Raw genomic sequence first — 18,980 nt, 5'->3', positions numbered from 1 at the left:
TTTTTTTCATTTTCCTGTCACATTATCCACAACTGAAAGCTTTTGACGTCAATGTGGATTGAGTTTGGGAAAAGCTCTCAAACTCACAGCACTTGCAAAACTCATCAGGGCGCTCAATGAGGAGTTTTGTTGGATTCACAGAAAAACTACTGACTGAATGATTTAAATTTGTATTTTTAAGCTAAATGTTTTTGCTCTCTAAAACTGAAAAATCACTGTTTCAAATAGCAACCCTATGTCAAAGCACTCAAAGTATTTCTATATATAGTATTCATTAATTAAAACTACATAATTTACAATGATGTTCTTTTTTTATTTATTATAGGGCATTCTCACTGTAATACTGCCATAGAAGAGGTAATAAAACTTTGTGGGACTTACCAAATTATTTATCAAGTATGACTTCCTAAGACAGTCATGTAAGTCATTTATTCAAAGCCTGAACCTTTAGTTTAGTCCCATTCTTTTCTCCAGGCGTTGTGCTTTACACATTTGTGGGGGATATTTCCATTTTCTGGAAGCTTTCCTATAGTGATCATGACAGTCAAAAATCTCTTCTCTATATTTATATAAGTATAGGACTGCCTGGCTTTAATCAAAGTGAATTTTTTAAAGTTTTTTTTTAAAAATGTAGCTGTGTTTACTAGGGAGGCCACAATCCTTCAATTAGAACCTAACTGTTTGCTCCACCATTGAACCAAATCGTGGAGAAAGTGAATTGTTGCATTCCCTACTGTAATCCAAAGTGTTTCCATTAAAGTGCTTAGTATAGAACAACTAAAAGGTCTTCACTTCATTGTTACCTGATTATTAGCAAACAAAAAAAATTTTTGTTGTACTTTTGTAATGCACAAATCATATTGAACCTAAACAAAACCAAGACAAAAAAAAAGAAAGAAAGAAAAAATGTGAACCATAACATTGGGAAAGGGAATCATTATATATATAGTGATTACTGTGAAGGCCTTTGAAATTACTCCTTAAAAAATATGTACGATTTCATAACATTACTGAAACTTTTCCATTTGAACTGGAATAGTGTTTTTCACTATAGACAGACTATAAGAAAGTGTATTTGAACTATTTATTCTCCTTTGACTTTGCAACGATTCCCTGTAAACACTAACTTAGTTTTTATCTTCCATGGCTTTGCTAGCTTAAACATCTTGGTATCCTCGTCCCCTTTTCATGCCCATTTCAAATCATCTTTTGAATGCAGGCAGCCAATTCTGCACAAAAATGTCTTGAAGTCTCTTGTTGGTGCTCACCAACAGAAGCCTGACAGCCGACACATTTGCACCAGCCACTGCTGTGTGTTTACGATGGCAATCGGAGAAGCGAGGAATCTGACAGACAGGCAGGGATGATGGGGAAGCTGTCCTTGCTGTTTGTGTCTGTATATTTAAAGTGCTAAAATTCCATACGTTATTCTGGGGTCCACATGCAGAGATGGTCTCAGGAAGGTCGCCCACCTGCCGTTCACACCAGTTTCCTCGACGAAACACAGAAGATGAAGTAGGCCGAGGGAAAGTGCATCTTACCAGTTTAGAATAGAGCGGAGACAGAGAACTTCAGCTACATGAGATATAAGCTCATTAAAATCAAATATAGAGAAAAGGGTTCTGCTACCATAACAAATAAGGTAGCTGTTCTAATGAAGATGAGGCGTCTAGTTATGAATTGTTATAGTTTGCATACAGGTTTACAGCAGAGATATAACTGAAGTCCTGTTCTGCTTACATTCTGCTGTTGTTTTTTAGAACTCTGAGATCTTTTCGTCTTGAGACATACCTGTGAAATGAATGATTTAGCTGGTAAACTGGTGGGAAAATTTGATTTTCACTGTGTCATTTACTGAGAGACCCCATGAATCAATCCTAAGTGAGTGACATTTCTTCTCCACATTTGACCCATCTCTTGGCAGTCGCAGACACCTTCAGAAAGGTTTTTGTTGCCGCATTGAGCCCCTGGTATTTTCAGCACAACAGCAGCTCTTTACTGTCTAAAATCCTCATCTAAAGGAGCAACAACTTTTAAACATGTTTGCATTTATCATTCTTGTGACTGTAATTGTTACATTTGTTCACAGATCAGTACGTATTGCTGTGCCTCAGAATACGTGTGTTGAATATAAGGGGGTGCCCATGATTTTGCATGATGGTATGAAATATCAGATGTCCATTTCCGGCTGCAGTAAAGCAGTGCTCTTGCATAAGCAGAAGCAACAGGTGTTGGTAATAGACAGCATTAAGCCCAGCGAACAAGAAGCCTTGGAATACATGATATCATTGCAGACGAGCAAATTTCCTTTACAAGCTGTGTGTGTGAGTAAAGTTTGTTTCATGTTCTGCCCAATGCTTGTTGCACACAAGCTGTTGCTTCAGAGGCCCCTGTCAGGCGCCACTTCATGTGCTATATTTGAATCGACTTCCCACAGGCCTCTGTGAGTGCCTTTGGATCAAGGTGATCTACAGTTTGTCCCTTAGGTGAGCGGGCCCCGCCAGCAGAATGTGATGGCAGGCCAAGAATGCAACATGAATCTGGCTTCTATGTCCAGTTCCTGCATGCTTGCATGCAGAGATGGGTTAAGCTTAGCCTCTGGAACACAATGTCTGGAAGTGAGATGATTTGTCCATTTTTGTCTCTGGATGGGGCGGTTGGTAGGGTTGCACAATTTTGGTATAAAGACAAATTGGTTAAGTATTAAGTGATGGCTAATGCAATGGCTAATGTTATGGTCATGTAAATAATAGCTTTTTTGTGGCTTGGTGTTTTCGCCAAATTCCTTTGTTTTAACTCTTAGTTTCTCACTTTATTTTTCTTCTTGTGAATGGAGATCCTGTGCAGTAGTTGACATGAGAGATGCTTTGTCCTCAAAGCCTAATGATTGGTGTTTGTCAGGCATTCAAAATACTTGATTGCTGCCTTTTCTGTTTGAAGTGACTATCTAGATTTAGTAGGCAATCACTTTTCTAAGAGAGAATGGTAGGTTAACCCTACAGTTTTTGTAAAACTGAGAATGTGTGCGTTGCAACCCGAGTCCAGGATCAGTTGGTGGAGGGGGGGTTTGTTTACAGCAGGTCTTTGATAAAAATCACTTGCAGTCAGCAAGCAGCAAGCCACACCTTCATAAACAACAGGAAATGAAAGAATAATGGTCTTGTCTTGTAGGGGGAAATATTGTCACCCTGACAGCATCAACAGTTGGTTCTGGAGATTTTTACACACCAAATACTTTGTGCTTTATGAAAAAGAACCTGTATGTTTTGCTGAAGTAAACAATGCAGGATGTATGAAAGAGCCGTCATAGATTGTTTTACGGCTTTCCTGCACATTTATAAAGTTACTAACATAAATGACATGCATACAATATCTCTTAAAAACTACTTAAATATTTTTTTTCACATATTTAGCTTTTTAGTGAGATGAAGTTTAACTGTTTTCTTCCAGGTGTAGATAGACTGGTCTGAATAGTAAATAGAAGTATGGCGTTTCATGGCCAATAATTGAATGAGCGCAAAGATAACTGAGCGAGTGTATTCAGGAACTGAGTGTTTTAATAGCATAAAAAAGGCGGATGTAACATGGGTTAAAATATTAACCAACGTCCTAAGACCAAGGTAAAAAAGTGCAGCGAGTATTTTGTGCTGTAAGTTTTTCCTACGTGAAAATAATTTTATACGTTAACGTTTTAATCCACGTTCCATCCACCGTTTTTTTTTCTATTAAGGCCTAAAAAAAAATGAAAATCCCGCCCCGCCGCTTCGCCGGATTGGGCATGGAAATTTCAGCCAATCAGATCAACCAGAAAGGTTACCGCCCCCAAGTGACAAACACACTCTCTGATTACCGCGCCCAAACCCAGCAAGCGGGCAGGAGCGCTGCTCAGTTAGCATATCAGGCGTGCAGTTGTAAAATCCGGGGTTGCTCGGTTAGCATTGCATCTGCGTGGTTGTAAGGTTCCTCACTCAGTTCCTGAATACACTCGCTCAGTCGTCTTTGTGCTCATTCAATTATTGGCAGCCATGAAACGCCACACTTCTGTCTACTATTCAGACCAGTCTATCTACACCTGGAAGAAAACAGTTAAACTATGACTTTTGTCTTCATCTCACTAAAAAACTAAATATGTGGAAAAAATTATTGAAGTATATTTTAAGAGTAACATTAGAAATTGTAGCATGCATGTCGTTAATTTCGGTAACTTTTACAAATGTGGAGGAAAGCCTTAAAACAGCCTATGACAGCTCCTTCATAGTCCTGCAGACATGAGATTATTGTTTTTTTTGGATAGACTCGTGTTTTATTGTAAATAACCTTTGTAAATATCTTTATCTCTAATATTGTGCTATTATATTGTGTTGTAAAAGTAATTGCTGAACCTTTAATCCTGCCTTAGGACAAAAGATGAAATGTAGCTCCTGTGCTTAACTCTGGCATATTTATGTTGAAGCAACTGCTGAAACATTGTTTAATATGCACTGTCCTCATTCAAATAAATAAATAAACTAAAACTAAACCAATCAATTCTGCAAAGTTAATGGGTTTGTTAGTTTTAATTTTGACATTTACTGATGATGATTGTCATTACTGGTTTCCTCATCTGAATGGAACTGTTGGAACAGCCTGTCTGACTTCAGCATTAATTTAGCTTGTCAGATAACTCCCAGTTCTCCCATTGTGTTTGCAAAAAGGTCAGGGGCAAATAGATTAGTTTTTGCGAGAGGGCTGTTTTATGGGTCTGAGTGTGAGTCATGAGGAGGTCCTGAGTGCCTTAACGTACCACATCATTGATGCAGATTACAGCTCACAGTTTCGGATGGTTTGGATGGATTTTGCTTTCAGCTGATGTATTTACCATTTTAGACAGTTACACGTGTTTTGTGTCATGTGTCACACTGCATTAAACCAGATCATTTACCAGACTGCTAATTTTTCTAAATGCCTTAAAGAGCCTAGACTATGCAAAAACAATTTTGGGGGGCTTTTAAGTGTATTATAGAGTTCATTCCTCACAAAAAATAACCACAAAGGGGTATTTAGATCTACTAACACATTTCTGAAAACCTGCTCTCTGAGCAACAGCCCCTCCCAATCTACGAAAACAAGCGGGTTCTCAGATTGTGATGTACAGCGGTGAGAACAGCCCCTTCCAGGAAGAGTCTGCACTGCCAGCACCGCCCCTAGGCTAACACATACACACACATAAATAAATAAACACAAACAAACACATAAATAAATCCAACTTACTGACACTTTCTCCATGGAGCTAGCGGTGATCTGCAAAATGCTTTCCTTGGGGCGGCACCCACAAGGAGCGAGAGGCGGAGGAGATCGAGTCGTCTTACCTTCCGGGTAGAAAAATTAACTCATGAAAATAACTCATATTTCCTTGAAAATATGAGTAAATAGTTCTTTAGTGTGCCAAAGGTAATATATTATCATATAAATGGATATTTTTTTGTTAATTTTTTTATGAGAAAAATAATAAAAGACAGGGTATGTGTGCATTAATGTAAATAAACTACATCACTAAAGGAGAACTCATATTTTCAACACTAAACACAGAGTACCACTTGAAAATGTCTAGATATAGTACAGTATAAACAAAGTCATCTTTGTACTGATGGACTTACTTCTGACTTTCTTGTGTTTAGTTTGTCCTGTAAGTCCACTAAGTGCAGTCTGTCAGATGAAAGTTTTCCTTTAAGTCCCACTCTGATCCTCTTTGATCTGTTTTCAAAGTGTTCCTAGTCTTCTTTTAATTATGAAAATGACATTTTAAACTAAATAAAAAAAACCTGTGTTGTTTTCATAGTTTCTGCAGAGCAGCAGGAATTCATTAGAAATTCACCTCTGAGTTGTGAACAGGACTGTTGGTGCAGAGGAACCCCGCCACCCTTCCCATCACCTATGACAGAGCTCTCTCTCTGTGTATGTCATCTCCCGCTTGCTTAAACCCCCCACAGGCCCAACCTAACATTAACAATGCACCAAAAAGGTGAACAATATTGAAGCTATCCATTGTACAGTTTTGATCCAGATTCCAGCTCTAATGAGGAAAACAAAGACGTTTATGGATCTGTTTATCTGACAGTGGATGATTAGAATGAAGTGGAGCGAGGAGCTTGTATTCTTTGCAATTTTAAGCTTTACTTTCTTTAAATATGTCCTCCAATATCCCCAAAATACCACATGTTAAAAACACTAAAAAATGATTTTCATCAGACAGGATATTTAAAGACTGATGTGGATATGAAATAGAAACTCTCCAATTGCAACCTGCTCTGGTTACAGATGAAGTCTAGTCTGCCATCTCCCTCACTTCTTCCTTCACTCCCAGGACTGATTGGAAGGCAGAGTATTTGACGTGCTGCCAGCTGGAGAAATGTTGTCAAGTGTCAGAGGTCTCTGTGGTTCTCCCAGGGGAGATTACGTGTAACCTCCCAAAGGCACGATGGTTAACTAGTGAAAAGAATACTGTGCTGGGTGCTTTGATTATTGGGAATGTTTTTCATAACAGACCTGTCATGGTTTTGTGTGAGATGTGTTCCCTTTCCCTTTGTTTTTGTTTTTTTTTGGCTAAAAGGGAATGGTACAAAATGTGATTTCCATGTATGAAAAAGATGTTTATCAGAACTGATGAAAAACACAAAGACTCTTTAAATTGGGTAAACCAAAGACTATCTTGATATTCAAAGTACCACTATGACTATCATTATTTAAGACACTGTGCTGTCTGTGTGTAACATCCAGTGCGCCAAACCCTGGATTTAATTGTTTCCCTTTCTCTGTTTTTCTTGCAGGACCTCCGGTAAGTAGACCTGCTGCCCGTTGTGATCAGCATGTGGTAAAGTAATGCTAAACACTATTTCAAATAAATGACATTAACAACCTGTCTTTACACACTTACATTTTTCCATATCAAAGACTGTTCTGATGCATTGGCTTGACATGTAACCTTTGGTGTGGCATTAGTGTAACAGTTCAAACAATTCTTACTTCATGGTTATTCGCAGACAGGTTTTGCAGATTAGTTTTTATAAATATGCATTATTGTTTTGATCGGCTATTCTTTTTTCAAACTCAGAAATTTCTTTCTGGGTTTCTTTTCAAACAAATGGCTCCCTATCTTTAGGCTGGAATTGAATGGGTTAATTGGTTGTTGGTGTGGTTGACTATTGACTTAGACAAAACACATCCTGCCTCATTTATTAATGCATTTGTGTCTGCACACAAAAAGTGAATTATACTTTCAGTTCAGTGCAAGCAAACAGTTAAAAATGGGAAAAGGAAAATGTTCTTACTTCTATTTCTTAGGGCCACATGAATAAGGAAACCTGCTCCAAACATCTGGCTAATCGGACGGGTTCAACAATGAAAAATATGCAGCCCTGCTGCTGTTGCAATCAGCTTTTCCAAATATTAAAAGAAGAAAAGGTTAAAAAACAGTAAAGATTGTTTGTAATTTTCAGGGGAACTTTGCCTTATGTCCTTAAGTGAAAAAGTAAACCCCTTTCTTTGTTTCTGTTTTTTTTTTTGTTTCATCAGAAAATCCTCTTATTTGCATCAGCTTTAGAAATTGAAACAAAAAATGTAATATGGCGAGCAAGAGATGATATTTTTCTACATGACATTTTTGTACAACTGCAACCACATTGGAATCATGCTAGGATTACATGTACACTTCATGGACCTCTGTCTTGGTAAATCACATTTAGTAGCAGTGACTGTAAATCCCCATGCATTGGCAGTCTTCAAATTTTGTCATCCATGATTTACATATTAGCCTTTTTGCTTTCGATTGGTGTCTGTATTGTGAGAATATGTTTTTTTGGACACTTTTCAGCAAAGTATTAGCTGTAGAAAATCTTCTAGAAAACTCAGGTGTCAAGAAAAACATCAGTTGACTGCAAGAAGGCCTGGTCCTGAGTGAGAGATGAAGTTGATGAAATCAGCACCTCTCTACGGTGTTAAGCAGTTTAAATGGGATGTTTGTACTGCTGCTCTTTGGTTTTCTCCATGTTCTGGGTTGTGGGGCTCTGGGAAGCTTTCCATTGGCTACTCCTGACATGAACCCAGCCAAGTTTAAAATGTCAAGGATTTAGATTAGTGAGTTAATGAGCAATCTGCCAATTAGTTTGTTAGAGCTTCAGTTTGTAAACGTCACAGGTAATTGGGCAAGACACCAAATCCCACTTTGTGGTGAAATGTGAGTTCCATTGAATCTAAAGCTGCTGCTAGATTGTTCCTGTCTTTAGACACAATAAGACCAGGATGGACAAGAATGCAAAAACATTTCAGACTTTCGTCTCATTTAGCATGCTTTTATGTTCCACATATTTTTGAGAGAAGACCAATCTTCTTGGAAATTTTATGCAATTACAACAACTGCTAGATTGGGGGCTGGTTTTGCCTAAACTAAGAAATAATAAGAAATCGAAAAGTAAAGAGAATAAGAACCAGCAATTCCTGTGAGTTCTCTGAAGAACATTAGATGTTGGTTAGCGCCTCTACACTAAATTATATTAACACACAAAAGTTTTTCGACATTTTCTACATTAATTTATTTTTTTTGTTTGCACTAAGGACTAATCCTATTCTCATGTTTAGTAAAGATAAAAAAAAAAGTCCAGTCAAAATCATTTTTAATCTCACAATAACTACAATTCCTAGAGCCTCACCCTTTCACATTTGGTGTCAGAACAGTTCCAAATATCCTCTGCAGGTAACAAACAGAGTTTATTAGTAAGTGTGTAGTGGTTGGGAACTAGTCCTGTTCAGAAATGTCCTCTACAGAGGACAAATGTGCATTTCTGGTAGTCAGGATAATGATGCAACATGATGTTCACACCACTTTGGTCTCAATTTGATTTACTCACATTCACTTGGTTTGCTAGAAGTCTGTCTGCATTGTGAGTGAAACAGTGCAGGGTTTGATTGCAAGTAAAGATTGACTTTTAGGAAGACCAGTTTATCAGTACAGTCTGCATCAGAGTTAACATGGACTTTCATTACTTGTAAAAAAAAAAAAAAAAAACATATCCAGGAAAATAGCGTTGGTCTGAACGAAATATCTGTGATGTAAACACACCAACACTGTATAGCAGGGAGTTCAGTTTTGCATGGCACTAAAATGACACAAGCCAAAACAGAGAGAGCAGTTTAATGAAACCTCTCTCCTATACAGCCTAAAAAACGTTGTATCCAACAGAGTAGGACACAGGGGACTATGAATCCCACGTACAACTTCCAAATATATTCTTCTCCTACCACCCCCTCCTTTCCTTCCTATACAGCAGCACTTTGCCAAATGGGAGCCACATGTTGGAGGGTTACTGTGTAATTTAAATGAAGGGTTCCTTCCGCCGCTGGGGTGACCTTCACCCCTTGCAGACAATCCCTTGAGAGCCGGTGGCTGAGGGGCCAACATCTTAGTGCAGGGTGTTCACACTCAGCACTTGGCAGCTATGCACCTTTGTGTGCTGCTCTGTAACTGCATGAATTAGAAGAGAAGGTGTAAATGTGAGTCATTATACCAGCCACAAGGATCTACAATTCCAGACTTAATGACTAAATGTGAGAAACCTGTGTTTGTCCACAGACTGCAGTGTGTGTACTGTTTGAAGGGAACTAGCTCACCAGACAACAATGAAGAGCTGACGTTTGCTAGAAATGTTTTGAAAGGTTCTCTGTAAATGCAAACCCTGATTTGTTGGGAACGAGTACCACATCAGAGTTACAGGGCAATAATCTTTGAGGCAGGTGACAGTTGATTTTGGTTTATTTGGAACTGGCACATGGATGTAGTATGACATGGAGGAATAGTGCTGAAGGAAAAAACTCTGAGTAACCCTCCTCCTTTATCCGGGCTTGGGACCGGCAAAGTGATGGTAAAATAAATCTGGCTGAGTTACTTTTTTGTCTTTTTTCCAAAAACTACAGAATTGGTGTGGGAAGCAGGAGTACCCAGAGAGAAACCCACAGGCCACTTAAAAGAGCTCACAAGTTAAAATCTATGATGTTTACAATTTTCTATTTCATTATTATTTTATCGTAAATTTTTCAATTATTTTTATTTCTATAGTGCTTTATTTTACTCTATTGTATCTACTTTTCAAAACTTTAGCTATTCTGTTTGCAAAATTAAAGTACATTGTGCAGTGTATTGCTAACTATTATGCTGCTGTAATGACTTTATGTCTGCATTGCCCCTTATTATGTTGTACTTTATTTATTATGCTATTCTAATTTTAAGTTTCTCTATTACTAATGCTAAAGTACATCTACCATCCAAAAACACGCTTCATAGGTTAATTGGTCAATCTAAATTGTCCCTAGGTGTGAATGTGAGTGTGCAGGGGTGTTTGATTGGGTGTTTGATTGCGGCCCTTGGACAGACTGGCGACCTGTCGACCTTGGGACCAGGATGTCCCAAGGCTTCGCCCGCAAGTGGCCGGGATAGGCTCCGGCAGCCCTGTGACCCCGAAAGGGAATAAACAAATTAGAAAATGAAAAAAATACCCTTTAAATTAGACTAGTGAAAATATAGTATAATTCAGAAATATTTTCAGTACAAAATAAACATTATAAATCAAACAAAACAACAATGATGTAGAAAATTGCAAAAATATCAGAGTTTTAAGTTTATAAGCTCTTGCCATGACAAGTGGGGTTTTTTCCGGGTACTCCGGTTTTCCACACAAATTTAGTTGTTCAAATAGTAGATGTATTGTAGTTTTAGTAATAGAGAAGCAAAAGAAGGAATAGTAAATAAAATAGGACTATTTTACATACAGAATGGAAAATTAGGCTGATTTGGCTGCATAAAAAGAAGCTTGACATACCAAAATGTACTTTAGTAGTAGTAATAGATCAGTATATGTCATGATTTGAACTTGTCTTGTTTTTGGTCCTTGTTCTGTCTTGTTTCTGTTTCCTGTTTTATTTTGAAAGTCTCCTGTCTTGTCTGTTTTCTTGAGTTTTACTTCCTTTGGTCCCCATCAGCCCTGATCGTGTTCACCTGTGTCTTGTCTGCCCTGTCTGTATATAAGTCTTGTCTCTGCCTTCCTCCTGTGTTGGTCCATTAGTATTCCTGTTCTGGTGTTCATGCCATGTCATGCCCTGTTCCTCGTTCCTTGTCCCTCGCCACGCCACAGTGAGTTTTCGTTTGGTTTTTGTCATCCTGCTCTGCAGCGCTTTTTGTTTGTTCTTTTTGTGCATTAAAACCCACTAGCCCTGATCCTTGCCTCCTGCCTCTGCATCTGGGTCCAACCGGCTCTCGAGCCACCTCACCGTGACAGTATATTAATTCAAGTAGAACATAATTAAGGAAGAAACAGAAATGTTTTGACAAGTAGATACAACATCATGGCTTTGGAATATAGAATAATAAAGGTGGTACATGTTTACAGTAGTTTGACCAAAAAACTTCCAATGAACATACCTTAGCTAAAAGAACTGATATTATGCAGCTTTAAGTGTTTTATTATTTGCTGGAAATAAATAAGCATGAACCTTTTCTATCATTGTTATTAACCATTATGTCATTTCAGCTTTGCCAGACTGTGTTTAGCCTCGTTCTCTAACAGTGTTTTTGCAAAAGTCTGATTTTCTACAACATTAAGCTTTTAAGGTTCATAATAGCTAAGCTCTAGATGACATAACTAAGTTAGGCTTTTTCCTAATTGTTGTGAGAGCATACCATGTATAACATACACCAGAGTTTTTCATTGTTATACTGCTAGTTATGGGCTGTTTTCAATGTATACCATAAATATAGCATATACTATTCATATTAGATTTTTTTCAATTAATATTCAAGTAACATTTCCTAAATAAATTAGCCATTTAGGCTTGTGTAAACACTATTTAACTTTTTTCAGGTAATTTCTGATGTCCTTCACCTTACTCAGTTTGTCTTTTAATCTATACTGCCTATTCTGGGAATTCTTTGTTTTAGAGGTCTTTTTTTTTTTTTTTTTGCTTTTATGGTTTTATACTAAACGTTGAGCCATTTCTTTGTCAGAAATAGAATAAAATAAGGAAGGGGCACAGTTTTAGTGGACCTACTAGTGATGTTACACCTTCTCAACAGCTCTTCAATTTATTACCATTGATAACTAAAACACTGCTACGACACAAGTCAAATGTGATAGATGTTTTTAAAAAACGGCTTTATCAGCCCTTTAATATCAAACAAAAGAAATGTTGTTTGCCTAGATTTCATTCAACTGGCTGGATTAAAGTTGCTTTTTAGTTTTCCTAACAGCTCATGTTTGCATGTGTAATTGACTTCTGTAGTTTAAATTTTTACCACCAGTATCAAAAAATTACAACAAAACTGTAAATGTCAGCCAATCTGTCTCCAAGACCACGCTATGCATTTTATCAGAACAGAAGCATCTAAATAATAATTTCAGAAAGTGTCCGTTTTTGATCCATCAAATGACAACTTAACAGTGACCTTTTATAAGTAAAACTGGGTTTGTATTTCTTCAAAACATGCAATTTCCTGACAAAATTGTTGAATACATATTTCTTTTGAATATAATCAAAATTAATCCACTTGAACGCTTAAACTGTCATTACTTTCATTTGCATATTTGTACTTCATCTACTAATTAAGATCACGACCTATTAAGTAGTTTAAAAAATGCAGCATTTTAAAGTTCCGGTTATGTGTCATTGACAACCAATGGACGCTAGTTGTATTCTGCAGTAAGCGCAGTCTTGAAACTTAATTTAACGCAGAATTACTGCAAAGAAGAGAGCTGACCATGGCCCCAAAGAAACACAAGGCCACAAGTGACAAAGACATAAAGAAAAGCGCTTAAAAACATGAGTAAGTGCATTACATTCATGAAAACCAAACTAGCTCCGCTTCTGAAGCTAGCAGAAAAGATAAGGAGACTTTGAGCCCAGAATGAACGACGAGAAAAAACAGTATCGATATACTCGAGCAACAAGTGGACGACTTGGAAATACACTCCAAGATTAACAACGTGAAAGGCTAACGCAGCTAACACTAATGGAGCTAATGCACACAATACTTTTGACCCCGGCGGGGCAAGACTCTGTGGAGCAACAGGTTGAGGTTTTCTCAGGTCTAAAGGAATTTCCCTGGATCTAAACAATGTTGAGAACTGCCACACATTTGACAGTAGAAAGGAGATGATAAATCAGTGATCATCATCATCAGGTTTTTGAAATAAAAACACAAACCAGCTCTAATAAAGCAAAGGAAACTCATCAAAGGATATACAGTAATCCCTTGTTTTTCGCGGGGGTTACATTCCAAAAAGAACCCGTGATAGGCAAAATCCGTGAAGTAGAAACCTCTATTTTTTTTTTTTACAATAATAATCCTATTAAATACTCTTTATACATTGAAAAGAAAGAACAAACCATTTTACAGGCTCAAGCATTTGTTTCACAAATAAAAGTACTTTAGAAACGTTTTTTTCAACAAATAACTTCTGTACTGTACTGTCAAATAATAATTTGAATCATCAATATGAAGGCTTCAAATCGCGGAGATTAGCCCCGCCCACCGCCACCCGAGTATTGGATTAAACGGGAGAAAATTTAAAAAACAATTATGAAAAAAACAAAGTACAATTGGACAAATAGTGACTAAGGTGTATTTCACTGCTCTTCAGACTGAGCTGCTGCATCCTGACTCCGCTCTGCAGTGTTTTCTTCTTTTGAAGCCCTCGGTGCAGCTGTGTTTGTTCGGGAGAAGAACATAGTGATAGGCAGTTGTTGTCGCTCTTTTTTCTATGGGTTTTAGAGAAACTCCAAATTGCAAGATGATTTGCACGTACGTAATGTACATATTAGACTGCAACACTATTGACGCACAGGAAGAAGCGGAGTGACTTTTTAGCCAATCAAAATGCAGAACACAATGCACGATGCAAATCCGTGAAGTAGCGAAACCGTGAAAAGTAAACCGCGTTATAGCGAGGGATCACTGTATTTATCTGATTGAATCAGCAAAATATTCAAACACCTGGGTGAGAAATTGTAAAAGATAAAAATAAATATATGAAACATCCAAGATGCATGAGTACATCAAGCTCAAGGCCCCAACTGACAGTGTGCTCAGTGAATGTCTCAGGCAATGGAGAGCAGAGGATACAGTGCTGGAGGACAGATCCTCATGGAAGGACCAACCCCTGCATGGGATGTACCAACGGACCATAACTGAAGTGGCTGATATCAAGAAGTCCTACCAATGGCTAGAAAGGGCTGGCCTACAGGACAGCACTGAAGCACTCATCCTGAGCACCAGAGCCATAGAGGCTCATATCTACCACACCAGACAAGACCCAAGGTGTAGATCTACCACACCAGACAAGACCCAAGGTGTAGATCTACCACACCAGACAAGACCCAAGGTGTAGATCTACCACACCAGACAAGACCCAAGGTGTAGATCTACCACACCAGACAAGACCCAAGGTGTAGGCTGTGCAAAGAGGCGCCTGAAACAATCCAGCACATATCTGCAGGGTGGAAGAGGCTGGCAGGGAGAGGCATACATGGAGCGCCACAATCAAGTGGCTGGAATAATTTAACCCTTGTGCTATCCTATGACCACACCCTTACTTTGACGTGTTCTCCCTACCATGACAAAGGTGGATAAAGGTGGAAAGATTTCATGTAATCCATGGACACCAGTGAAGATCACAAATCGTTGAAGAAAAAAGGTTCAGAGCACTGTCTAGTGGGTCTAGATGACCCAACTCCCAATGTTAAAGTGCCTAGGATAGCACAAGGGATACAGGAACATATGTGGAGAATTTGAATTGGAAACCCCAAGGTCAAAATGGGAAACACCTCTGATGAAAGTGGTAGAGAATGAAAGGGACAAAGATCCTGTGGGACTTCCCTTTCAAGCAATTAATAAAACTCTTTTGACAAACTGAATATTTTACAGTCTTATGTGTTATGTTCTGTATGCATATATCCATATATCTATGCATACATATATAGATATATATGTATGCATAGATATATAAAATACATATATATTTATACTATTTATGATTAAGTGTAACATTTGAATTATTTATAAGTGTATGTATTTTATGATCTATGGCACAACTAATTATCCTAGGTTTGAAATACAGTATCTGTGTACAGATGTATATTTCTGTTGTTTATTTAGTTTAGTTTTAGCAATTTTGTTTGCTTGAAATAAACAATTTCCAAACCCAAATTTCAAAGTGCTATCCATTCACGCAGACTTGCAGGAACAACATGGTATATTCTGACAAAATAGATAATAGTGTTATCTGGAACATTCTAAAGTGGTGATGCTGCTATCGTGGTTGGCCCTCATAGAAAAGAGCCAGTGCTTCTGGGCCTTCATGCCCATGTCTGTCAGATTTCACTACAAGCTTATATTTGTCAAAAGGAATGTTTGAATAAAGTTTACATATGTATAGGTAACTTTTTTGTTTTAATTGATAATTACATAAGTCAGATTTTGTTACTATTGTTTAGGTGACCAACTTCATGTTTTTATTTAACCAACTGTTGTAGAAAAAGACTGTAAAGGCTTCAGCATACAAGAAGAAGCGGTTAGCACATAGCGCTTGTTAAAATTTCAAGCCTCAGCTTCTTCTGTTACAATGTTGAGAGTTCCTGTATTACTTCCACCCAATTAGCTCAGCATCTTTTATTTAAGATCCACTTCTTCAAGTTCTTTTCATTCTGCAGAAGAGAACACACTTGACTTTTCATAATGAAGTCCTGGTTGATTCCAGGCATTGTGAGACAGTTTCTTGTTATTTGTTTTAGGTAGAAGTCAGAATGGCACCAAATTGTTATGTCTGTACTAGCAGGATACTCAGAATTGAATTAGTGAAGAGGGCTGAATCACAATTACTTAAAGCATCCGTTTGGCCAATTCCAGCGCTCAAGGTCTTCTTTTGAAATGGCATCATTCTACACCAGAAAAATTAAAACAGAAAGACAAATAAACCAACAACACAATAACGCCAAGAAATGACCGTTTTTCTTCTAGTTCTCATTCTAAGGTTTAATTAGACCTAGGTCAGTCTGGTCTTGATGTTATAAAATTTGCTTTTTTCTCTTTGTACCAATCTTCTTGCACCCCTTTTTCAGGGCCCTCCTGGACGAGCAGGCTTTCCGGTAATTGACATTCTAACTTGTAATTGTGTGTTCCTTTAAGCATGCATGAAACATGCACTGTTCTCTACTCATCACTTGAGTCTGTTTTGGTGAGATGACAACCACAGCTTTCTTAAACACATTTTTTATTTCCTTTTAAAGCAGAATGTCTGTTGCTTGCAAACTGCTGAACTAATTAAACCGTGGCTGTGCAACTTGTTAAGAAGAATGCAAAGTACACAGGCTAAATGACACATTTGGTCATTGAAAAGAAACAACCTATCTGCCTCACTGTACAACTATTTAACTTGTTACGCTAAAACAATGTCAGCAATCAAAGAAACTGTTTTGCTTTTTTGTAAGTGTTTTGAGAACAGGTGGTAGAATTTCTGAAATTGTCAGCTAGTAATGAAAGCTAAGTCATGACTTTACTGTCTGATAGAAGGTTAGGAGGACATAAGTATAAGATTCATCAAGTGGCAGAACACTAGACATCCACATCTGTCCTCTAAAGACACATTTATTAAGTTACTGCTTTTTCCACAAGTACCATCAACCAGTGTACTTGTGGATGTACCATGGTTGATGGTACTTGGTGGAAAATAAGCAAAAACATTTTTTTTCCTTTTTGGATAGATTGTTTTCAAGAGCTGAGAGAAGAGAAGACAAGCAGAAATGTCATTTAATAGGAATATTACCAAATGTGGCTTGCTAGCTTGTTAGAATTGAAGGATGGAACGATCTTTAACACATACAGTACAATTGTTAGTACCTGGTACGTGCATAGTACCTTCATATCAATTGAGTTGTACTGGAATACATCAGACAGTAAAAAATATCAAAGAATCATAATGTATGCAGTAAATACCACAAAGATAGTTTTGAACGAGTCCTTTTTGTCTTTGGGATGCGCAGTATAAAGAAGAACAGCAGCTTCAACCATATTTCTGTTGAAGCAGTTAAAAAAAGGTTTTAAAAACTTCTCAGTTCAAGTGATTACTATAAAACGTACTCTGCTAAACCTGTACTTTGCGGTCGCTGCAAAGAATCATGCTTTGCATTTTAAGAAGCACCCAGATTTAAATAAAGCCACATTTGGAAGAACCACATGGTCTCCTTGGGGACCATCTGTTGAGGTTGATCAGTACCTTGGACAGGGCTTGAAAGAGCTCAGCTGCATTTGGTTGACTTTTTAGGTTTAAAAGGATACACCACAAACTAATGAAAGAGACACTAGCATATGCTGCACAAAGAAGGAGAAGAACCAAATGTTTGTTTTGACTCAGGGTGCATGGAAGACCTGGGATGGAAGTTTGAGTGAAATGTAAAATCTTAAATCGTAAAAGGATTTCATCTTTTCTACTCTGTTGTTTCCAACAGGAAAATCAAGAAATTTCTTAAAGTAGTAAATATGAGGATCCAGTAGCACAAAGTGTGTCTTTCTTGCATTTCCATAAGACCCAGATGATGATGATAATGATTATAATAAATGTAATATTCAAAATTTGTTTTTCTGCTGTCTTAATACAAAGAGGATTTCTATTTTTGAAATGTCCTTCAGGATTGAGTGTAATTTAGGATGTTTCTCTGTGTGTGATCTTGAGTTAGGTGGCAACCTGTCAGCAAAACAAATTCATCCTTCAGTAGCTGGAATACGCTCCAGCAACCCCCATGACAAGCGGATATTTATCATGGAAGGATATCTTTAACATATATTATTCTCAAAACGGTCTACAACATTTTTAAACAGAAATAACTGATCAGGTTAGCAAACCCATAACATATGGGCAAATGCATGACAGCAAAGCAAGAAAAAAAAGATATCAATTAATTTTGTCCTTACTTTTTTTTATTCAATCCTGTATTTTGCTCAACCATCACTTGCTAAACTGCAACACCAGTATTTGTACTTGCTTTTTTCAACACCTGTAGTCTGTTCTCTTATGCTATGTTCACAGCACGCATGTGACATGCATTCTTGAACATGCATTTAGCCCATAGTGTTCACACTGGACAAGCAGGGAGGGGCTTTTTCTTCTTCTTTTCCTGCTCTTTACTATTGCATGTCCATCACCTACAGTTGGAAGAGGTTTGGTGTGAAATATCAAAGTGGTGCAAATCTTATTGAAAACTTTACATAAACTTTTCATTAAAAGTGGTTGCTTGAATGTCCGTTGCTGAGGCCAGTGGGAACATAGCTTCACAGGAAGATCAATCACTCAAAAAAATAAATGAAGATCCTATTTATGTCCACTGATTGGTTATTTGACCAGATAAATTCGAATATAGTTTGCAAGCTGCTCTCACACACATTGTTTCAAAAAACAAAACAAAAAACTCATAAAACTTTACAGAAAAGAAAATAATTCAATTGAAGAAAATGTTTTAAAAAACAAAATGTTAATGATAACAGTATTTTTAAAAAAACAAAATGAACAGTATATTTATTGAAATAAAAAAATACAAATGGGAAAATCTTCTCTAGAGAATCTGTTGCTCTGTCAATCATTCAGCTCTCTCTTTCTTAACCCCTTCACGGCTGAATTTATTTCCAGATATGATTTTTATTGCTTTCATGTAGATGCTAACTTGAGGTAATTTTAAAAGCCACAGTGATTTGAAGCATATTTCCGTCACAAGCCTTCATGCTGTTTATTGGGAAAGTCTGATAGGTGTTGATTTCTGCTTTATTGTTGCGCTGTATGTGGAGGAAATCATTAACAACATCCTGTTACTGAGACTTCATTTAAGTGAATGGAGGAGAAAAGAGTTCCTTTTCCTCCTTTCTTTCCACAAAGCCTGACATAGATACCCTGTTTGGTATTAAGTTGTGAGGT

At 37.4% G+C, this 18,980-nt stretch overlaps 1 protein-coding gene across 2 annotated transcripts in view; it reads left to right on the top strand.

The window, feature by feature from the left end:
- Positions 1-10,981: 10,981 nt before the first annotated feature.
- Positions 10,982-18,980, top strand: part of col13a1 (collagen, type XIII, alpha 1) — a 69,659-nt gene continuing 61,660 nt past the window's right edge. Inside the window, exon 1 of one of the 2 annotated variants that reach the window (XM_078932285.1) lies at positions 10,982-11,158. In XM_078932285.1, the coding sequence (XP_078788411.1) occupies positions 11,120-11,158 (39 nt within the window). In that variant the 5' untranslated portion in view covers positions 10,982-11,119. Of the gene's footprint in view, positions 11,159-16,072; positions 16,165-18,980 lie in introns of those variants that run through there. The other variant, XM_023962961.2, reaches the window with a different exon arrangement.

The sequence above is a fragment of the Oryzias latipes genome, chromosome 15 (assembly GCF_053564925.1).
Source record: "Oryzias latipes strain Hd-rR chromosome 15, Olatipes_Hd-rR_3.1".
Classification (NCBI taxonomy): Eukaryota; Metazoa; Chordata; class Actinopteri; order Beloniformes; family Adrianichthyidae; genus Oryzias; species Oryzias latipes.
Note: the sequence above shows the minus strand (reverse complement) of the source record. Positions and strands in the feature narration are given on the sequence as shown.